Source organism: Primulina eburnea, chromosome 15, assembly GCF_022965805.1.
Source record: "Primulina eburnea isolate SZY01 chromosome 15, ASM2296580v1, whole genome shotgun sequence".
Classification (NCBI taxonomy): Eukaryota; Viridiplantae; Streptophyta; class Magnoliopsida; order Lamiales; family Gesneriaceae; genus Primulina; species Primulina eburnea.
In genome coordinates this window covers 4103498-4119298 of record NC_133115.1, presented here as the reverse complement: position 1 = coordinate 4119298, position 15801 = coordinate 4103498, and the positions used below count along the sequence as shown (strand labels likewise).

The 15801-nt window shown below is 36.8% G+C and overlaps 2 protein-coding genes across 2 annotated transcripts; one reads left to right on the top strand and one right to left on the bottom strand.

The window, feature by feature from the left end:
* Positions 1 to 209: 209 nt before the first annotated feature.
* Positions 210 to 3014, bottom strand: LOC140814113 (amino acid permease 3-like). Its single transcript, XM_073172991.1, has 7 exons — positions 2721 to 3014; positions 2487 to 2625; positions 2040 to 2273; positions 1854 to 1947; positions 1482 to 1696; positions 1016 to 1404; positions 210 to 908 (listed from the first exon to the last, which is right to left on the bottom strand). The coding sequence occupies exons 1-7, from the start codon at positions 2766 to 2768 to the stop codon at positions 483 to 485; spliced, it is 1545 nt and encodes a 514-aa protein (XP_073029092.1). The 5' UTR covers positions 2769 to 3014; the 3' UTR covers positions 210 to 482.
* A 2208-nt stretch (positions 3015 to 5222) lies between these two features.
* Positions 5223 to 8065, top strand: LOC140814804 (proteasome subunit alpha type-7). Its single transcript, XM_073173902.1, has 3 exons — positions 5223 to 5496; positions 6035 to 6449; positions 7708 to 8065. Exons 1-3 carry the CDS (start codon positions 5324 to 5326, stop codon positions 7870 to 7872), a joined length of 753 nt encoding a protein of 250 aa, XP_073030003.1. The 5' UTR covers positions 5223 to 5323; the 3' UTR covers positions 7873 to 8065.
* Positions 8066 to 15801: the final 7736 nt, after the last annotated feature.

The window sequence follows — 15801 nt, the reverse complement described above, 5'->3', positions numbered from 1 at the left end:
TTCAAAAAATATATTTCATTCGTTAATATTACGAACCTAGGATATTTCAACTTGTTTGTCCAGGAAGCAGATTTAAAGTGAAAAACTGATTGTTAGGAGGTGTTTCAAATTACACATCGTCATAAGGATGGAACATTTGTCGATGATCGATCTCAGGCTATAGATGTAAGTATTAAAAAGGTAAATAATGTAGTTCCACCGTTTTCAATGCTTGAGTGCTACATCACTGCCCATCTGATTGTCTATAATCCAAGGGATGATGATTTCTATACTTTTGTCTTCACTTGGTCTGACTTACATTACATGCCATAGACACATTTGAGTGCTCGGTTTTCTCTTTCCTTCACTTGATCTTCTCTCTTTATTTGACAATTCATTTTCTCTTATTGTAAATCTAACTATTGTTTGGATTCCGATAAAGTTCGAGTAGTTTTACGATACAAAGTTCATAATACATTCATTCAAGTCTGATTTCAGGCATATCAATAGCTCGTTTTGAAGGGCTTGTATGTATTGAGATCAAGGACAACACCAGCCACAGATCCAACTGCTGCTGCTATAGAAACACAAAGACAAGCCATGCTTAGTATCTGTAACCCGATCCACCGGTTCGTCCACCGCCCAATCTTGTTTTGAGCAATGTACATCTCCACCGGAAAATAAACCGTTAGGGGCCAAAATCCTAAAGCTCCGAGTATCCCAACCACGTCGTTGAAAAACGGCAACAGCATGGCTATGATGGTCGTCAAAACGACAAAGGCAGTTCTCCATGTTAGGCGGAAAAAGTTCAGCTGATACACCCCATAAAATGGGATAGGTATGTCATATTCCGCCGTCACAAAGTTGCTTCTGCTCCATTTTTGCGCGCTCCGTTTTTCGACAAATGCGAACAAGGGCTGGCAATAGACCTAAAGTTTTTGCGTTTTCATCATTTTGTTAGTAATGTAGGAACTAAATTGAGCAAAAAATTGAATGATTTAGTCGTGAACTTCTGATTGATCTTTGTTTTAATTACCTGGTAGGCACCAACTAGATGGACAGCTATAGCAATGTTGGCTATGTCGACCAGCCAGTATGGATTGTAAAACCCGAAACCTGTGAGAAGATTCCCGGGTGCCTTGTCTCCGAAAGCAGCATAGCCCATGCATCCACACAGAATGTAGAATATGGTTGTCACACCGATGCTTATGGAAGCTGCTTTCCTCATGGTTTTCTGCTCTGCTGGTGGAGATTTTATTGTGTCCTGAATCTCTATGAGGACCATCGAATAAGAATAAGCAAAGGCAATCGCTCCCAAAGCTTGTAAACCCCTCCATAGCTTATTCATTGGAGTAACCACTGCTCCAGAATCCATCACAGTCCCGATGCTGATTCCAGTAAGGCTTCCTTTAAAGCTCTTATTTTCTGAAAAAATATGTATTAAACTTTTAGCTTCTTGTTCAAGTTGCTAGCTAGTTTGATTCGATATTGTGTACATAGACCTGCAACTTGGGCGACGCCAAGAGCAAGACCTACACCAGAGTATGTGAAGGACATGACTGCTGCCACTATGGAGAGCCACCATACTTGGTCGAAGTCGGGTATTTGTGAGAATAAAATCTCCATGATTCCAAATGTTATCATGTATCCATTGCCCGACATATGACATCCGTCCTTTGCGTGGTGCTTGTGGTAGCAATTTGATCTTCTTATAGCCCTTTATAAGAAAACAATAAATGGGATCAAACACAAAACGAACTAGTCTTGAAATCAAAGTGACTCCAACTCTATCCTTATTTGAATAATTATTTTGTAGAAACATAAGTTATGTAAGCTATATATATATATATATATATGTAGACATGCCAACTTACAGCATGCTGGCAGAAGCAGCAATTGTGTAGCCAATAGCCACACCGAACAGATTCCCGTACTGAATCCAGCCACAAAGCTGAACCTTTTTCCCACCTGGTGTGCATTTAAAAAGTTGTTGCCACCAAACTTAACAAAATTAATACACCAAAAATAAAGAAAATACAAGGATGGAAGTGATGGTTGACCTAAATTAGCCTTCACAGCATCCATGTACGTGTAGTTTCTCTGCCCAGTAACAGGGTCCCCTGTCCTGTAACACCTGGATAGGAGATTTGATGAATAAAGGCTGACTAAAGCAAATAGCGACATAATAATAGGTCCTGCGACCCAACCCAGCTGCGCAACTGCCCACGCCAACGAAAGCACCCCCGAACCGATCACGGCGGTGATAATATGTGATGTTGCAGTTGTCAAATTGCCTGCATAGGATAATAAGTGTCGTCACCGTGTGGATTAGTTGGTTTCCCATGAGCTAAAGCATTACACAGATTTCATTTTCGATTATTAGTTTTAAATGTAATTATTAGATCTTGTGAAATATTTTGTTCTTGCTCATGACCAGTGAATGCATACATACAGTCATCAACACAATAAATAATACAAGAAATGAGCAAGACAGGTAGATTAAAAACCAGTTCTCTTGAGGCGGCCATCATCGTCGAAGCACTTGGAGTAAGTGGCTTGAAGTTTCATCGCTTGGCCCTCGCTATTTTGAGCTTTAGGCTGGACTTCAACTTGCATGTAATGCCGGACATCATGCCTTTCTTCAACCTTTAACACACATGAAAAAATAAAATAAAATCCAATATTATAATCATAGGAATCCCGAAATGTTATAAAATCGTACGAGGTTAGTTGTTGCTTACAACTCCATTGTAGATTCTTGCAGGAAGAGTTCGACTTCTTGGCAACATGATTGATTTTTGGTCTAGAATGTAAAACAAGTTGTATAGTTAGTACATGGACGAGATTGGATGCTTGATTGAGAAAGGATTAGTGGGGTTTTTATAGCATTAGGAATAACGTGGCATTCGTTGTAGCTAGAATGCAAATGGAGATCAAGGGAAATAGGGCGTCAACGTTTGTGGGATTTATGCTACACGAACAACACGCATGCCAACGATTTATTTATTTTCTGGAGATTTTTAGAACCGTAATAATTTTGCTACTTTGATTTTTAGACATGAATTTGTTGTTTCATGCTAACAAAGAAATTACTCAATAGTACGTACTTCTTGCTAATCATATAATATATATTGTATAACTATTCTGATTCATTGTTTACTAATGTGATTAATGATCAAGTTGGTAGTAAAAATGGGAAGTGGAGGGGTCCCTATCACTTCCATATATAAACCTACATGATATCGACCGGATAAATCGGGTTTAGTTTAGTGGACGATTATACCAGGCCGGATGGATTTCTTTTTGGGTATGCTGGAGATCAAACGGAGAGTATCTGGCAGGAGAATCTGCACACTTAAAATAGCAAATAACGTTAATGGGACGTCGAGAGGTTTTCTAGCGTGCTCACTCTGACGCTCAAGTCAGTCAAATGTTTTGTGCAAAGGAAATTATAAAGAGAATATGTTTTCTCTTGAAAAATATCTTGTTTTCAATTAAACTGGTATTTATAAAGGAAAAGTCAATGATGACTTTATTTTCAGTGATTGATTGCTTACTCACGGCAAGATGGTTGCTCAGATCATGCTCCCTGACACTGTTAATTTGACAACACATATCAATCCTGATCTAATCACACATCCATACATGCACCGAAAGACATGCAAATGATATCAAATCATGGCATCTCGTACATATGAATCCGAGAGTTACACATGTACCAAACTGCTCGGGTAGATGGTCATGGTGTGAAGCCCTGTTTTCCGACTCGTCACACTACCCGGACTTACACCACCCGAGCTCAGCTTATAGGTCAACCCGTGCTCGTGGTGATCTGATCTTGGTCAGGTGCTTCTTTAACTTCTCAATTTCATCACAGCCCGAATTCCTAGATGGCCCGAGCACTTCTAGAGTATCACCACTACATCATATTTTTCTCCCAAAGCGAAAATTATTTGTGAATGTTCCTTTCGGATTATTTCATGCTAGCATAAGGGTAGTACCCTAATGCTAGATCCAAGGGTCCAAAATTGATTTGGATATGTGGGGTCCATAAATTTATGTAGACCCCACATGGCCAAATCAAAATTAAACCCTTAGATGTGGTGTGAGGGTACTACCCTTATGCTAACATCTCATCAACCGTTCCTTTCATGGCACCAAGCCTAGGTGTACATGATAACATCCACACGTGTTGCACAAATCGAGTGGCCACTGTATGGAGTGGAGTGGAGTGGAGTGGAGTCTCAGGTACAGCTCGAAAGGACCAGTGAAGGAGAATCGGCGTGCAACACTACTTATTTCTACTCCACCAATCGCCTCTCCCAATTCGTTTTTTCGATGATTCTTTAGAGATAATGCTTTGCCCGTTCAACTTCCACTATTAAGCCAAATAAGATTAAAGCCATGGATTTTTAAAAAAAAAAAAAAAATGGATGAGATGATCATGATACACGTGTTGCTTGTGTCCGGGAGGGGTCCGTAATAAGTCCAAGCAATATATATTACAAGACGTTGCGCCTCGATCGTTAATTGAGTTAGTCGTAATGTGTGAAGTTTGGGAAAAATCCCACCAAAAGCCAGGTTTGTTGGAGCATATCTGCAGTATTCTACATGTTTATATGATGTGTAAGGTTTGCAGATTAGTGCACATATATATTTCGATTTTATGTATGTGTATACCAATAATTTTAATAAATTTTCAACTATTAATATTTAATAATTTTACTAGTTAATTACATAAAATAATACTATGTAGATCATCTGGGTCGTAAAATACTAGCAACAATTAAAGACACAAACTTGTGTGAGACGGTTTCACGGTTGTATTTATGAGACGGATCTCTTATTTGGGTTATTCATTAAAAAATATTACTTTTTTATGCTAAGAGTATTATTTTTTATTGTGAATATCGGTAAGGTTGACCCATCTCACGGATAAAGATTTGCGGGACTGTCTCACAAAAAACTTACTCTCAATTGATAAGGCAGATGGGGTCGGTCGGTGAGTATGATCAAGCCTTTTTAATTTCCTTTTTTGGGTGCGTTTGCTCCCGCTTATCTCTAAACATCGTGGCATTTGCCAACAAAGATTCAACGAAGCCAATAGGCCACGATACGACGTAAGCACATGTAAATTTAATCAAAGGGCCCGAAGTTCATGTTTTTAATGGGCCTGAAATAAAATCACTTTGTAAGCCCAAAGGCTTTTGAAGTGAGCTGGCGGCCCATAACTTATGCTTCTTTTCGTGTCGAGCAAGTTCGATCCCAGTGTAGGCTTCAAATTAACTAGTTCAGAGGACAGATCGGAGATAATCGCAGCTGCACACGCGAAGAAGAGTGACAAATGGCGCGCTACGACAGAGCAATTACGGTGTTCTCGCCGGATGGCCACCTTTTCCAGGTGGAATATGCTCTCGAAGCCGTCCGTAAAGGTAACGCCGTCGTAGGTGTTAGAGGCGTTGACACCATTGTACTCGCTGTCGAGAAGAAGTCTACTCCGAAGCTTCAGGATTCTAGGTCGATATAATTTATTTTTCTCACATTTACGAACAATTTTGGACTATTATTTTGATAATTGTTTTTATTCTTGGTGATTTTGTACTTAAGGTTAACAAAATGTATATGCTTGAGATTTTAGGCGTTTAGGGTGGAAATTATGTGTTTATGGTGATTTACTTTGATTTCAAAATTCTAGATTAAATGTAAAATGAATATATTCATTTTTAAAGGAATAAATTGTTTACGGGCGAGTCTTTTGAGTTAACTAGGCTCTTGAGAAAGAAGTAATGAAAGTAGTGAATTTGATATGAGACTTGAAGTTACTAGTTGAGAATACAGGACTCAAAAACATTTTTCTTAACTCATCACGATTTTTGGACATGCTTCACCTGCCAAGTCTCAGCTTATATGTAACTCAAATGGTTTTGTTCTTTCGTAATTCTGAGCATTAAATAATATCTTGACTTATTTGTCCTCTCTTTAATGGAGAATTGATGTCCATATGCTTTGAAATGTATAAGATCGAAAGTTGTTTTTTCCTACTTGCATCTTTCAGATCAGTGAGGAAGATTGTGAATTTAGACGATCACATCGCACTGGCCTGCGCTGGGCTAAAAGCAGATGCTCGTGTACTCATCAACAGGGCACGAATTGAATGCCAGAGCCATAAGCTTACTATTGAGGATCCTGTAACAGTTGAATACATAACTCGGTACATTGCTGGGCTTCAGCAAAAGTACACACAAAGTGGTGGTGTGAGGCCTTTTGGCCTTTCAACATTGATTATTGGATTTGATCCACACACAGCTACCCCATCACTCTATCAGACAGATCCATCTGGGACATTTTCGGCATGGAAAGCAAATGCTACTGGGAGGAACTCAAACTCTATACGGGAGTTCCTGGAGAAGAATTACAAGGAAACGTCTGGCCAAGAGACTGTGAAGTTAGCCATTCGTGCATTGCTAGAGGTGAATTATTAATTTTGGCGTGACTTCATGTTTGTGTTCTTACATTATTCCGTTCCTAAGTGCTATTTAGGCTCCATTGTGTTGTACTTGCTACCTTTCCCAATCTTTGATTCTTTTTGAGGATTCAACCTATTATTACTGTCTGGTACAGAATTGAGCTTCCTGAAATTCTTTTCTCAAGTTTCTGATAAGTGATAATGCATTAGTGTATAAGCATTTGATAGATAACACCACTAATTAGTCATGGATAGGTCTTATACTAGTGTAAACAACTTCAGGGGTAATTTGTATTAGCTCTAGTTTGAAGGAACCCAATTGAAACAGCTGTAGAGGGCAAATTCATCTATTTTTTAACATAAAACTTGTGGGACTACATATGGTTCATCTGTTACCAGGATTTGGTTTTGCAAGAACCATCTCCACAGAACTAATTATTTATATGCTCGGAGGATATTTTGTGATCCCTATAAAACACAGTCTAGATTGAATTTTTGTTTTTCCTCAGTAATGGATTTGTCAATTTGGAAGATTCTATTTCTAGCTACTTGTTCCATAAGCATTGCTAGGCTAATTTTCACTATAAACTGTGTTTGCGTTAGAAATAGGTTAGCAAAGTTTGATGATCTTCCTCTTATACGAGGCTCGCTATATTTGAATAAAATCTGACAAGCACTTGACAGATAAAAAGCTTCTATAGTGAGTAGCATTCCCATTATGTCTTTGCCAATTAGTTTGGTGGTCGTATATGGTCCCCTGCATAATTCCTTGGGCTTTTCTTGTATCATTCATACTACTCAAATAATACTGTTTTTGAATGCGAATTGAACCGTGATTCTATTCTACTTTTACCTGATTGATTATTTGGGTGTGATGATTTGATGTGTTTTTTTAGGCTACGTTTTGTAGAAATCTAATTTCTGAACTTGTGGGATACATTAATGATATCTCCCTTACCGCACACTTCCTTGTTTGATATTAATATGTACTGAAAACTTAACTTGATAAAGATATCAATTTTGTTTACAGTTACCTCTTATGATTTATCTTTAAAAATGACACCTTTTATAATCTATACCATGCCCCTCTCTGTGGTTGCTCCACAGAAGGTTGTTCGTGTTGTGGAAAGCCGGAAGGGGAGTGGCAATTATTTATGATGTACTTTTACTTTTCACTGAAATTTGCTTTCTGCTACTTGAAGCCTATTTTTCGGGCATAATAGATTGTAGACTAACAATCTTTATTATGTATGGCATTGAAGGTTGTTGAGAGTGGTGGAAAAAACATTGAAGTAGCGGTGATGACTAAAGAAGCTGGGCTGCGGCAGCTTGAAGAAGCTGAAATTGATGCCATTGTTGCTGAAATTGAAGCTGAGAAAGCCGCTGCTGAGGCTGCCAAGAAAGCCCCTTCGACAAAGGAAACTTAGTCCCTCTGTTTAATTTAAATGCTTGGCGCCTTCACTTTTATTACTTCAATCTCAGATTGTGATATGCTGCAGGTCACAAAAATGACTGCGCCCATGGGCTGTCCATTCCTTACCAATTTTATTTTTTCAAAACATATATTATGGTGGGGTGAAAATTACTCTATTATATCATGAAACCTGATTGTTGTCTTCACAGGATTTATTATATGACAGACTGTGATTGATTAGAGTAGTAACTAAGGATTTTTCAGGCTGTATATTTGAACATAACTCGAGCTCGAGTTTTATCCGAAGCACAATAAATTTTAATATTTATTTTGCTCGGATTAAGGTTCGAGTTTGGGCTCAATATTTGAACATATTCACGAGTTACTAAAAAATAATGGTTTGAAAGATATTTATTCAATAACATATAACATATTAATAAAATATTAAAGATCGTAGGTGACTGTAAATTATCCAACATAATAATTTGTGCTTAAGTTTGACTCGAAAATATTTGACTTCGGCTTGAATACGATAATATCGAATATTTGAGTGGAATCGAAAATATTCATGAATCAATTCAATTTGTTTATATTTTTTATTTGAAATTAATGAATTTGAAATCAAATTGAATATTGTTCATTAATAGTTTTTAAATCAATAATGGGTTTTTTTTAAAAAAAAATCATAAAACGCCGAAATTTAGAAATTAGATAATACGGTTTTCTATTTGACAAAAAACTTGTGTGGGACGGTCTCATGGATCATATTTGTAGGACGGATCTCTTATTTGGGTCATTCATGAAAATACTTTTAAATGTGAATATGAGTAGGGTTGACCCGTCTCACAGATTAGGATCCGTGAGACGGTCTTACATGAGACCCAACTCTTTCTACTTTGGTTTCGCTTCGAAACATTGAAATATTTTTATTTTTGTCAATATACGTTTGCTTTTTGAGGGAAAAAATATATTTAGGAATCATTTTTAAATTACATACGATTTCACGGTGGCAATATTAAATTAAATTATGAACAAATAAGACAAAAGTTACTTCTATCCAAGCCTATTCATCCAAATGGATAGGGGTCTGTTAACTCCAAAACTTACATGATATTTTATTTTTTTACCAATATATTCGCATTGTCCATCATGGTGTAACTACAAAATCTCAACAGGAACGTGGTTTGTCTTGATTGATTTAGAATTATATGAATATTTCAAATAAAAAAATTTAGAATAAATGGATTTTAAATTACTACATTGATCAGAAACTTTGAAATTGAAGTATAAAAATTTATTTAGTTAACATGAAGTATTTCAGATCTTTTATAATAATAAAGGGATGTGAGGTTTGTTCATTACCGCCTTGAATCGAACTTGAGATATCTTTTCTCTTGAGACGTGTTTATGTCACTGTATTTTTGTTTATCATATTTATATACGTGTAAAACTATGATTTTTAGAGAAAATCTCTTAACATAACAAAGATGTGACAATACTAAAATTGTTTATGTCAAACATTTGAGTGGTGGACGAGGAGACAAATACTAATTGAGAAGAGAACAATGGGCTTGATCTCTCCACCACTAGAAGTGGGCTTTATTAGGCCTTTGACCTTTTATGGGCCTATGGAGCCCATTAATATGTTAATCATGTGTTTTGTGAGGGGTGTCAATCAGGTGTGTTGGGTCGGGTTTCGGGTCAATCCGAGAATATTTTTTTATTTTTTTTCAACCTGAACCCAACCCGAACCCGAAGCAACCCGAAAACCCTCAACCCGAACACGAACCCGTATAACCCGACTCAACCCGTCTAACCCGCCTAACCTCGAATTTTATTAATTTTTTTAAATTTTTTAAAAAAAATTAATGAGAAAAATTCAAAAAAACAAAAAATAATAATAATATTTTAATTTAAACACATAATAATAAAATTTTTGATTTAAATTTGAAAGTTTAATCTTAGAAAATTAAAAGTATATTTACTAAATCAAATAAAAAATTGTTAAAAAATAAAAATATGCAAAATAAATATTAAATGATAAAAATTTATCATATAAATATACAATAAATTTTGTTCAAATATACAATATATAGAAATATAGGTAATATTTGTTATCCAAAATATATATGGAAACAGAAAGGTCTAATAAAAACCAGGAGCTAGTATCGTAAACAAAACAGTAGTACAATGCTTAAATAATGCAAACTGAGGCCTGTATGAATACAGTGTCCTTAAAACAGATTCGTCCCCTCTGGGATGTGCTTCGAGGATGAACTCGGACGTCTGTTTTCTAGGATACAACGGAACAACCAGCAGTACTTTAGCACGAGGTACGACTACGGCGAATTGAAATGTACCTGAACTTTATCACGAGAGTAGACGAACAACAGAGGAGCAGCAGCCGTTGGAAGCAGCAGCCGAGAGACAAGAAAACAAGCAAAGCTTCGAAAATATCAGAATGTAGGAGAGTGTGTTGGGTTTAAATTTCAAAGGACTATGTTCCCTCTATATATAGGCACTCTCCGGCTCCATATGAACAGCCACTGTTGGTCATCCGAAAGGCCAAAGGTCAGCTGGTCATCTGAAAGGCCAACCCAGCTGGAGCACCAACAGTTACGCAGGTCATATGAAGAGTCGGTTCATAACTGAAATTTCGAGAAAAAAAATATAGCAAAATCCAGGTGAAGCCATGGTGGGAAATTTTGCCTTGATCGGTCCGACATCCGACGCACCCAGGTCGCGCTCGTACGCTTGCACACAAGCCAAGCCTTTTTTCCACTGCAAATCGGGCCCATGATTTGCACCACTTCGCAAGAGAGAGCCTCTGTTACACCTTCACAAAGTGTAAAATAATATAAACTCACCAATGCCATATTCTTTTTCCTATGTGGGACACTTCCCACTTATCATCCACAAACTTATCTAATTTCTCATTCAAATGGACCAAGCCCAATACACATAAGTCCAATAATATTTTTAAAAAAAAAGTTCGCGAGTCAACCTGCGACCCAACCCGAAACCCGTCTAACATGGTACTAACCCGAACCCACCCAACCTGAACCCGAAAAACCCCAACCCGAACCTGATTTTTTTCGTGTTGGGTCGTATCAGATTGACGGATCGTGTCGTATTTTGACACCGTCATGTTTTGTTACTTGTAAGTTGTACATAACGCGTCAAGTACTCTTTTTCCCTTCCATGCTCTTGCTATCCTATGCACAAGGCATATCTCACACCCGACAACACATTAAGAATTATCTGATTATTGTATTTAATTCATTATTCTGATTTTTTTTTATTGAAAATAGTGACCAATAAATAATTTCGGTTTCTTATATAAAAATAATGGATAAATTCGATGTTTCGTGCTTATAGTTTTCCCTTTTATGAAATTTATGGCTGAAGAAACATATGGAGACGGCCAAAGAGTAATTTGAATTCTTACTATCCTAAAAACCAATAATATTTTTTTTGTCTTGTGGTGACACTAAAGAAAATATATCGAACCTTTATACCGTGAAAGTCGCATAAATTCATAATGATATGTTATTGTTTATTTTAGATATTAGCTGTAATGAATTTATTTTTTGACTTTACCCATATTTCATGCAGATAAAGACGTCATTAAATCTTATTAACACATATTTTATCCATATATTTTTAATGTGTGCTTTAGTTGAATGCTCAACAATCTTCTTCTTAAACAAAGGATCACAATTGTTTTCATGGTCTGGATCGCCCCTCAAGTCAGTCTGTCCATCTTCTCCAATTGGAGGATCATATCATCTCCATTGCATTGGGAGCACATGTCTTACGTGAAATTTTTTGAGAATTGGCTGCTTAGATTTCGTCACAGATTTACTGTTAGTGATCAACTCTTTAGTTTAAGTTTACAGGGATTCCACCCACATAGCTCGATTTCAACTTGGTTTTGATATCATTTGTCATACGATAGAAGTCACATATCTCTACAATAATATGATATTGTTTACTTTCTTATAACAAAGTAGCATCTGATCAACCAAAATATGTCTTGATCGAAGCATTCTTATATAAAAACAAAAAAGAAGAATGAAAATATATATCACTTGGAAGCATAAATGGCTCATGAAATACTCGAGTTATATATTTAATTAACACTTTAAATTTACAACAATCTAATTTTTTAGATATCGATCATTGACATATTTAATTCAGTCTCTCAAGATATTATATATAAAAATTGTAGCTTTTTGGTGGGAAAATTCAACTTTTAGTTTACTTAATTAGTAAGAATTAGTAGTTTACTTGGAAAATTCAAATTTTAGTTTACTTAATTCAGTCTCTGAAGATATCATTTATTCTGAGATTTTATCGTTCAACTGTATAATATTGTGTATCTTTGCTTTGAGTTGGTCTCATGTGAGACCGTCTCGCGGATTTTAATCTGTGAGACGGGTCAACCCTACTCATATTCACAATATAAAGTAATAGTCTTAGCATAAAAAGTAATATTTTTTTCATGGATGACCCAAATAAAATATCCGTCTCACAAATACGACCCGTAAGATCGTCTCACATAAGTTTTTGATCTTTACTTTAGGGTCAGTTTCAGCGTATGTTAGTGGCTGGTAAATATAATTAATGCAATGTCCGTTTGCTAATTAAATGCAAGGACGAAGACTAAGTCGATGAGATTGAGAATTTTAGGACACACTTGGAACGATCCAAGTATAATTTATTAGATAAGATCGAATTGATACATGCATGTAGTGAAAATTAATATTTTATATAAAAATAATATTTTTATGGATAAAAGATTTGTCTCGTAAAATTGAGATGTTTTTTAAAAACTTTAAATATATACTTCAAATATTTTATTATACAGCTGATTTTTTTTAAAAAAATGGTGTGACTTAATTATTATATTATGATGTATACATTATCTTTGGTGAATTATTTTGTTCACCCTACAAGATATTTTATATTGAGTAGATTTTTTGTGAGATGGTCTCACGAATCTTTGTTTGTGAGACGATAAGCCCTACCGATATTCACAATAAAAAGTAATACTTTTAGCATAAGATGACCCAAATAAGAGAGCCGTCTTAAAAAATACGATTTGTGAAATCGTCTCACATAAATTTTTGTTTTTTAAATTTTGTTTTGTGGTGATTACGAACTGGTTCATAGTTGCCTCTATGTACATGGATGGACATGGTAAGAAGAAAAGAGACTTTAAGTGGGCCCAAATGTAGAAAGCGTGAGTGGGCTGGGCCAGGTTGGGGCCCAAACGCCGCAATTGAGAACATGGTGGATACGTCGGGCGGCTGCCAACCACCTCCCTGAGAGTGAGGAGTTGGTGGTGGGGCGGTGGGGGTGCGACCTATGACATTCACTTAAATTGCCACGGGACCCAATATTTTGATTTAATTCAAAAAATACCCCCACTCAAAGATTATCAAGCTTCTGTCAATTCGTTGAAGGTTTCTCAAATTTTTCATATTCAATTTTTCGTTGTGTATATCTCTCTCACACAAGTAATTTCTTTATTTATCTTTTATTTATACGTGTTTGAATTATGTCTAATTTAAATTAAATTGAGAGCATCGAGAATAATGTTGTAGCTATTTTTTTTTTTCCAAATTAAAATTATTGACATCTTATTTCAAAGACACAATCAGTAAGGTTGAATGGTAAAGATCATTTGCGTTGAAAAGACATATTGATGACTTTGTGCGATTTCCTGAGTCTAAGAAGACAAGTTGTGATCGTTAGTGCCAAGAAGTTATACTAACAATGAGCAGCTAATAACTGACTTCTAGATGAAGAGAACATGAATAAATCGATCTCATACTGGAATAACAGAGATTCCAAAACTTTGCATGAACGAAACTGTACAGTTGATTATGACTTAAAAAAATTGATAATTACTAATCATATCATCAAGGTACATATTATTTTCGGGATCTTGCCGCTTAACAAAATTCAATAGTTAAACGTGTTCGATTTGAGAAAATTATGAGATGAGTAACCTCTGGGAAGTTTCTCAAGTTACATGTGTAACGTCCCGAAATTTAAAGTCCACGCGAACCATATGCATGCAAGTATTAAATTCTTTTGTATTTTTTAATTAAATGTTTTAATTGCATGAATTATTTATGTGGTGCATTTTGACATGTTTAAAATATATTTTCTGCATGGTTGCATTAAACTGTATTTTTAAAAGGTTATTCGAGTTGCGATCGAGGAACGGAGACCGATGGATGAAAAATATGGAAAATGTTTTTATTAAATATTTGTTTTTAATTATTTAATATAAGGGTGTTGGTTTTCTCATATTTTTGAAAACAAAGAATTTTGAGGTGATTTTATACGCCGTGACTAATTTTATCGGTGTTGGTTTTTCAACTAAAATGCGAGCGTTTTAGCTACCCGGCTAATAAATTCACATTTTTAATTAAAGAAAAACCTTGCTATTATTTTATTAAATCCTAAATTTAACTAATGGGCTTAATTGTGGCTTGTTAGGCCTAAAGCCTAATTAATAATTTAATTAGTGTATAAAATGTTATTCAACCCTATTCTCCAAGGATGGATCGGCCGCTTAGGAGGTTTATTTCTCTGAAAATACAACTCCCCACTCACGGCCACCCTAATATTAAATTCAGAAAATACTTCCACTCAGCCGCCTCACACACATATCACGGTTGTGCACACAAAGTACAAGATTCATATAGTTTTCGTGAGGTTCAAAGGGGGAAACAAGCCTCGATTCGTTCCGTTCTTCGTCGTCGTCGTTTAACCGAGCGTTTATAACGCAAAGGCACACCTTAATCTCTTTTTCTCATCCATCATGTCATATTATTGTTTGAATTATGTATGCATGAATCCATGATTTATTTTCAAAGGAATCTCGGCTGTGGCTTGAAGAACCGAAAGCTGCTGTTTGTTTCCTTGTTTATTTGCTTTGCTATCGTGATGCATGTTTTCATGATTTTAAAACTACGGGGTTGCCATGGTCTTAGGTATGAACTAGTAGTGTTTATGCATGATATAAGGGCCTAAAACACTCACTAGACTCACGGCAATCACCAAAGAAACAAGCCAACTGTTAATAAAAACAAGTCGGGACCGAATCGGAACGTATTGATCTTGGGGCTCGGTTTTAGGGAATATCGATGCATGGGCTTGCTTGGGTCACTGCTGGGTTTATGTTAGGGGCTAGGAAGGAGTCCTAGCCATGCTAGGAATCGAGTTAGAGGGCTAGGGAAGAGCCCAAGAGCACAAGGACTCTTCCCCAAAGCCACCCGAGAGATGCTTATAAGGAGAGGCGTGGGTTCTGTGAATTTCGCAGACTTGTGGGCTCGGTCCAGGGGGGGCCTGGGCTGGGTCAGGGTGCGTCCTTAGGGTCCTAGGTAAGTGAAGGAACGGATGGTTAAGGGGCTGTGGCGGCTTGGTTAGCTGCTGGTCCCAGAAGACGTGAGGCATGCATAGCAGCATGTGCTGCGCGTGATGCTGCTGTCAAGCTTCAGGGCTGCGTGTGTGGGTTCTGGTTGCGTGGGTTGGTCTGGGCTTGGGCTAGGCGTGGTCCAGGGAAGGTTAGGGGCATGGGTGGTCGGTGGTTAGATGGCTGGTAGAGTCCTAGACAACTAGGGAACCCAATACATGAAGAGCACCACTCACGCACACAGGCAGAATAAAGGGGGTCTAGTTCCTGCAGGTTTTGAGCGAGTTAGGTTCTCGTTTTTGGGCTGGGCTTGCTCAGGAGGGTACCTAGATGGGTTAGCTAAGTTTTGGCTCGAGGTGGCTCGGGCATGGCTCGGGTAAATTGGGAGATGGCTCGGTGGTTTTGTTTAGGTGTCTATATTTCGAATTTTAAGAGCAAAAATAGAACCGTGGGTCCAAGGCTGGGGGTTATGGTTCCTAAGGGTAGAATAAATACTAAAAATGCTATGTT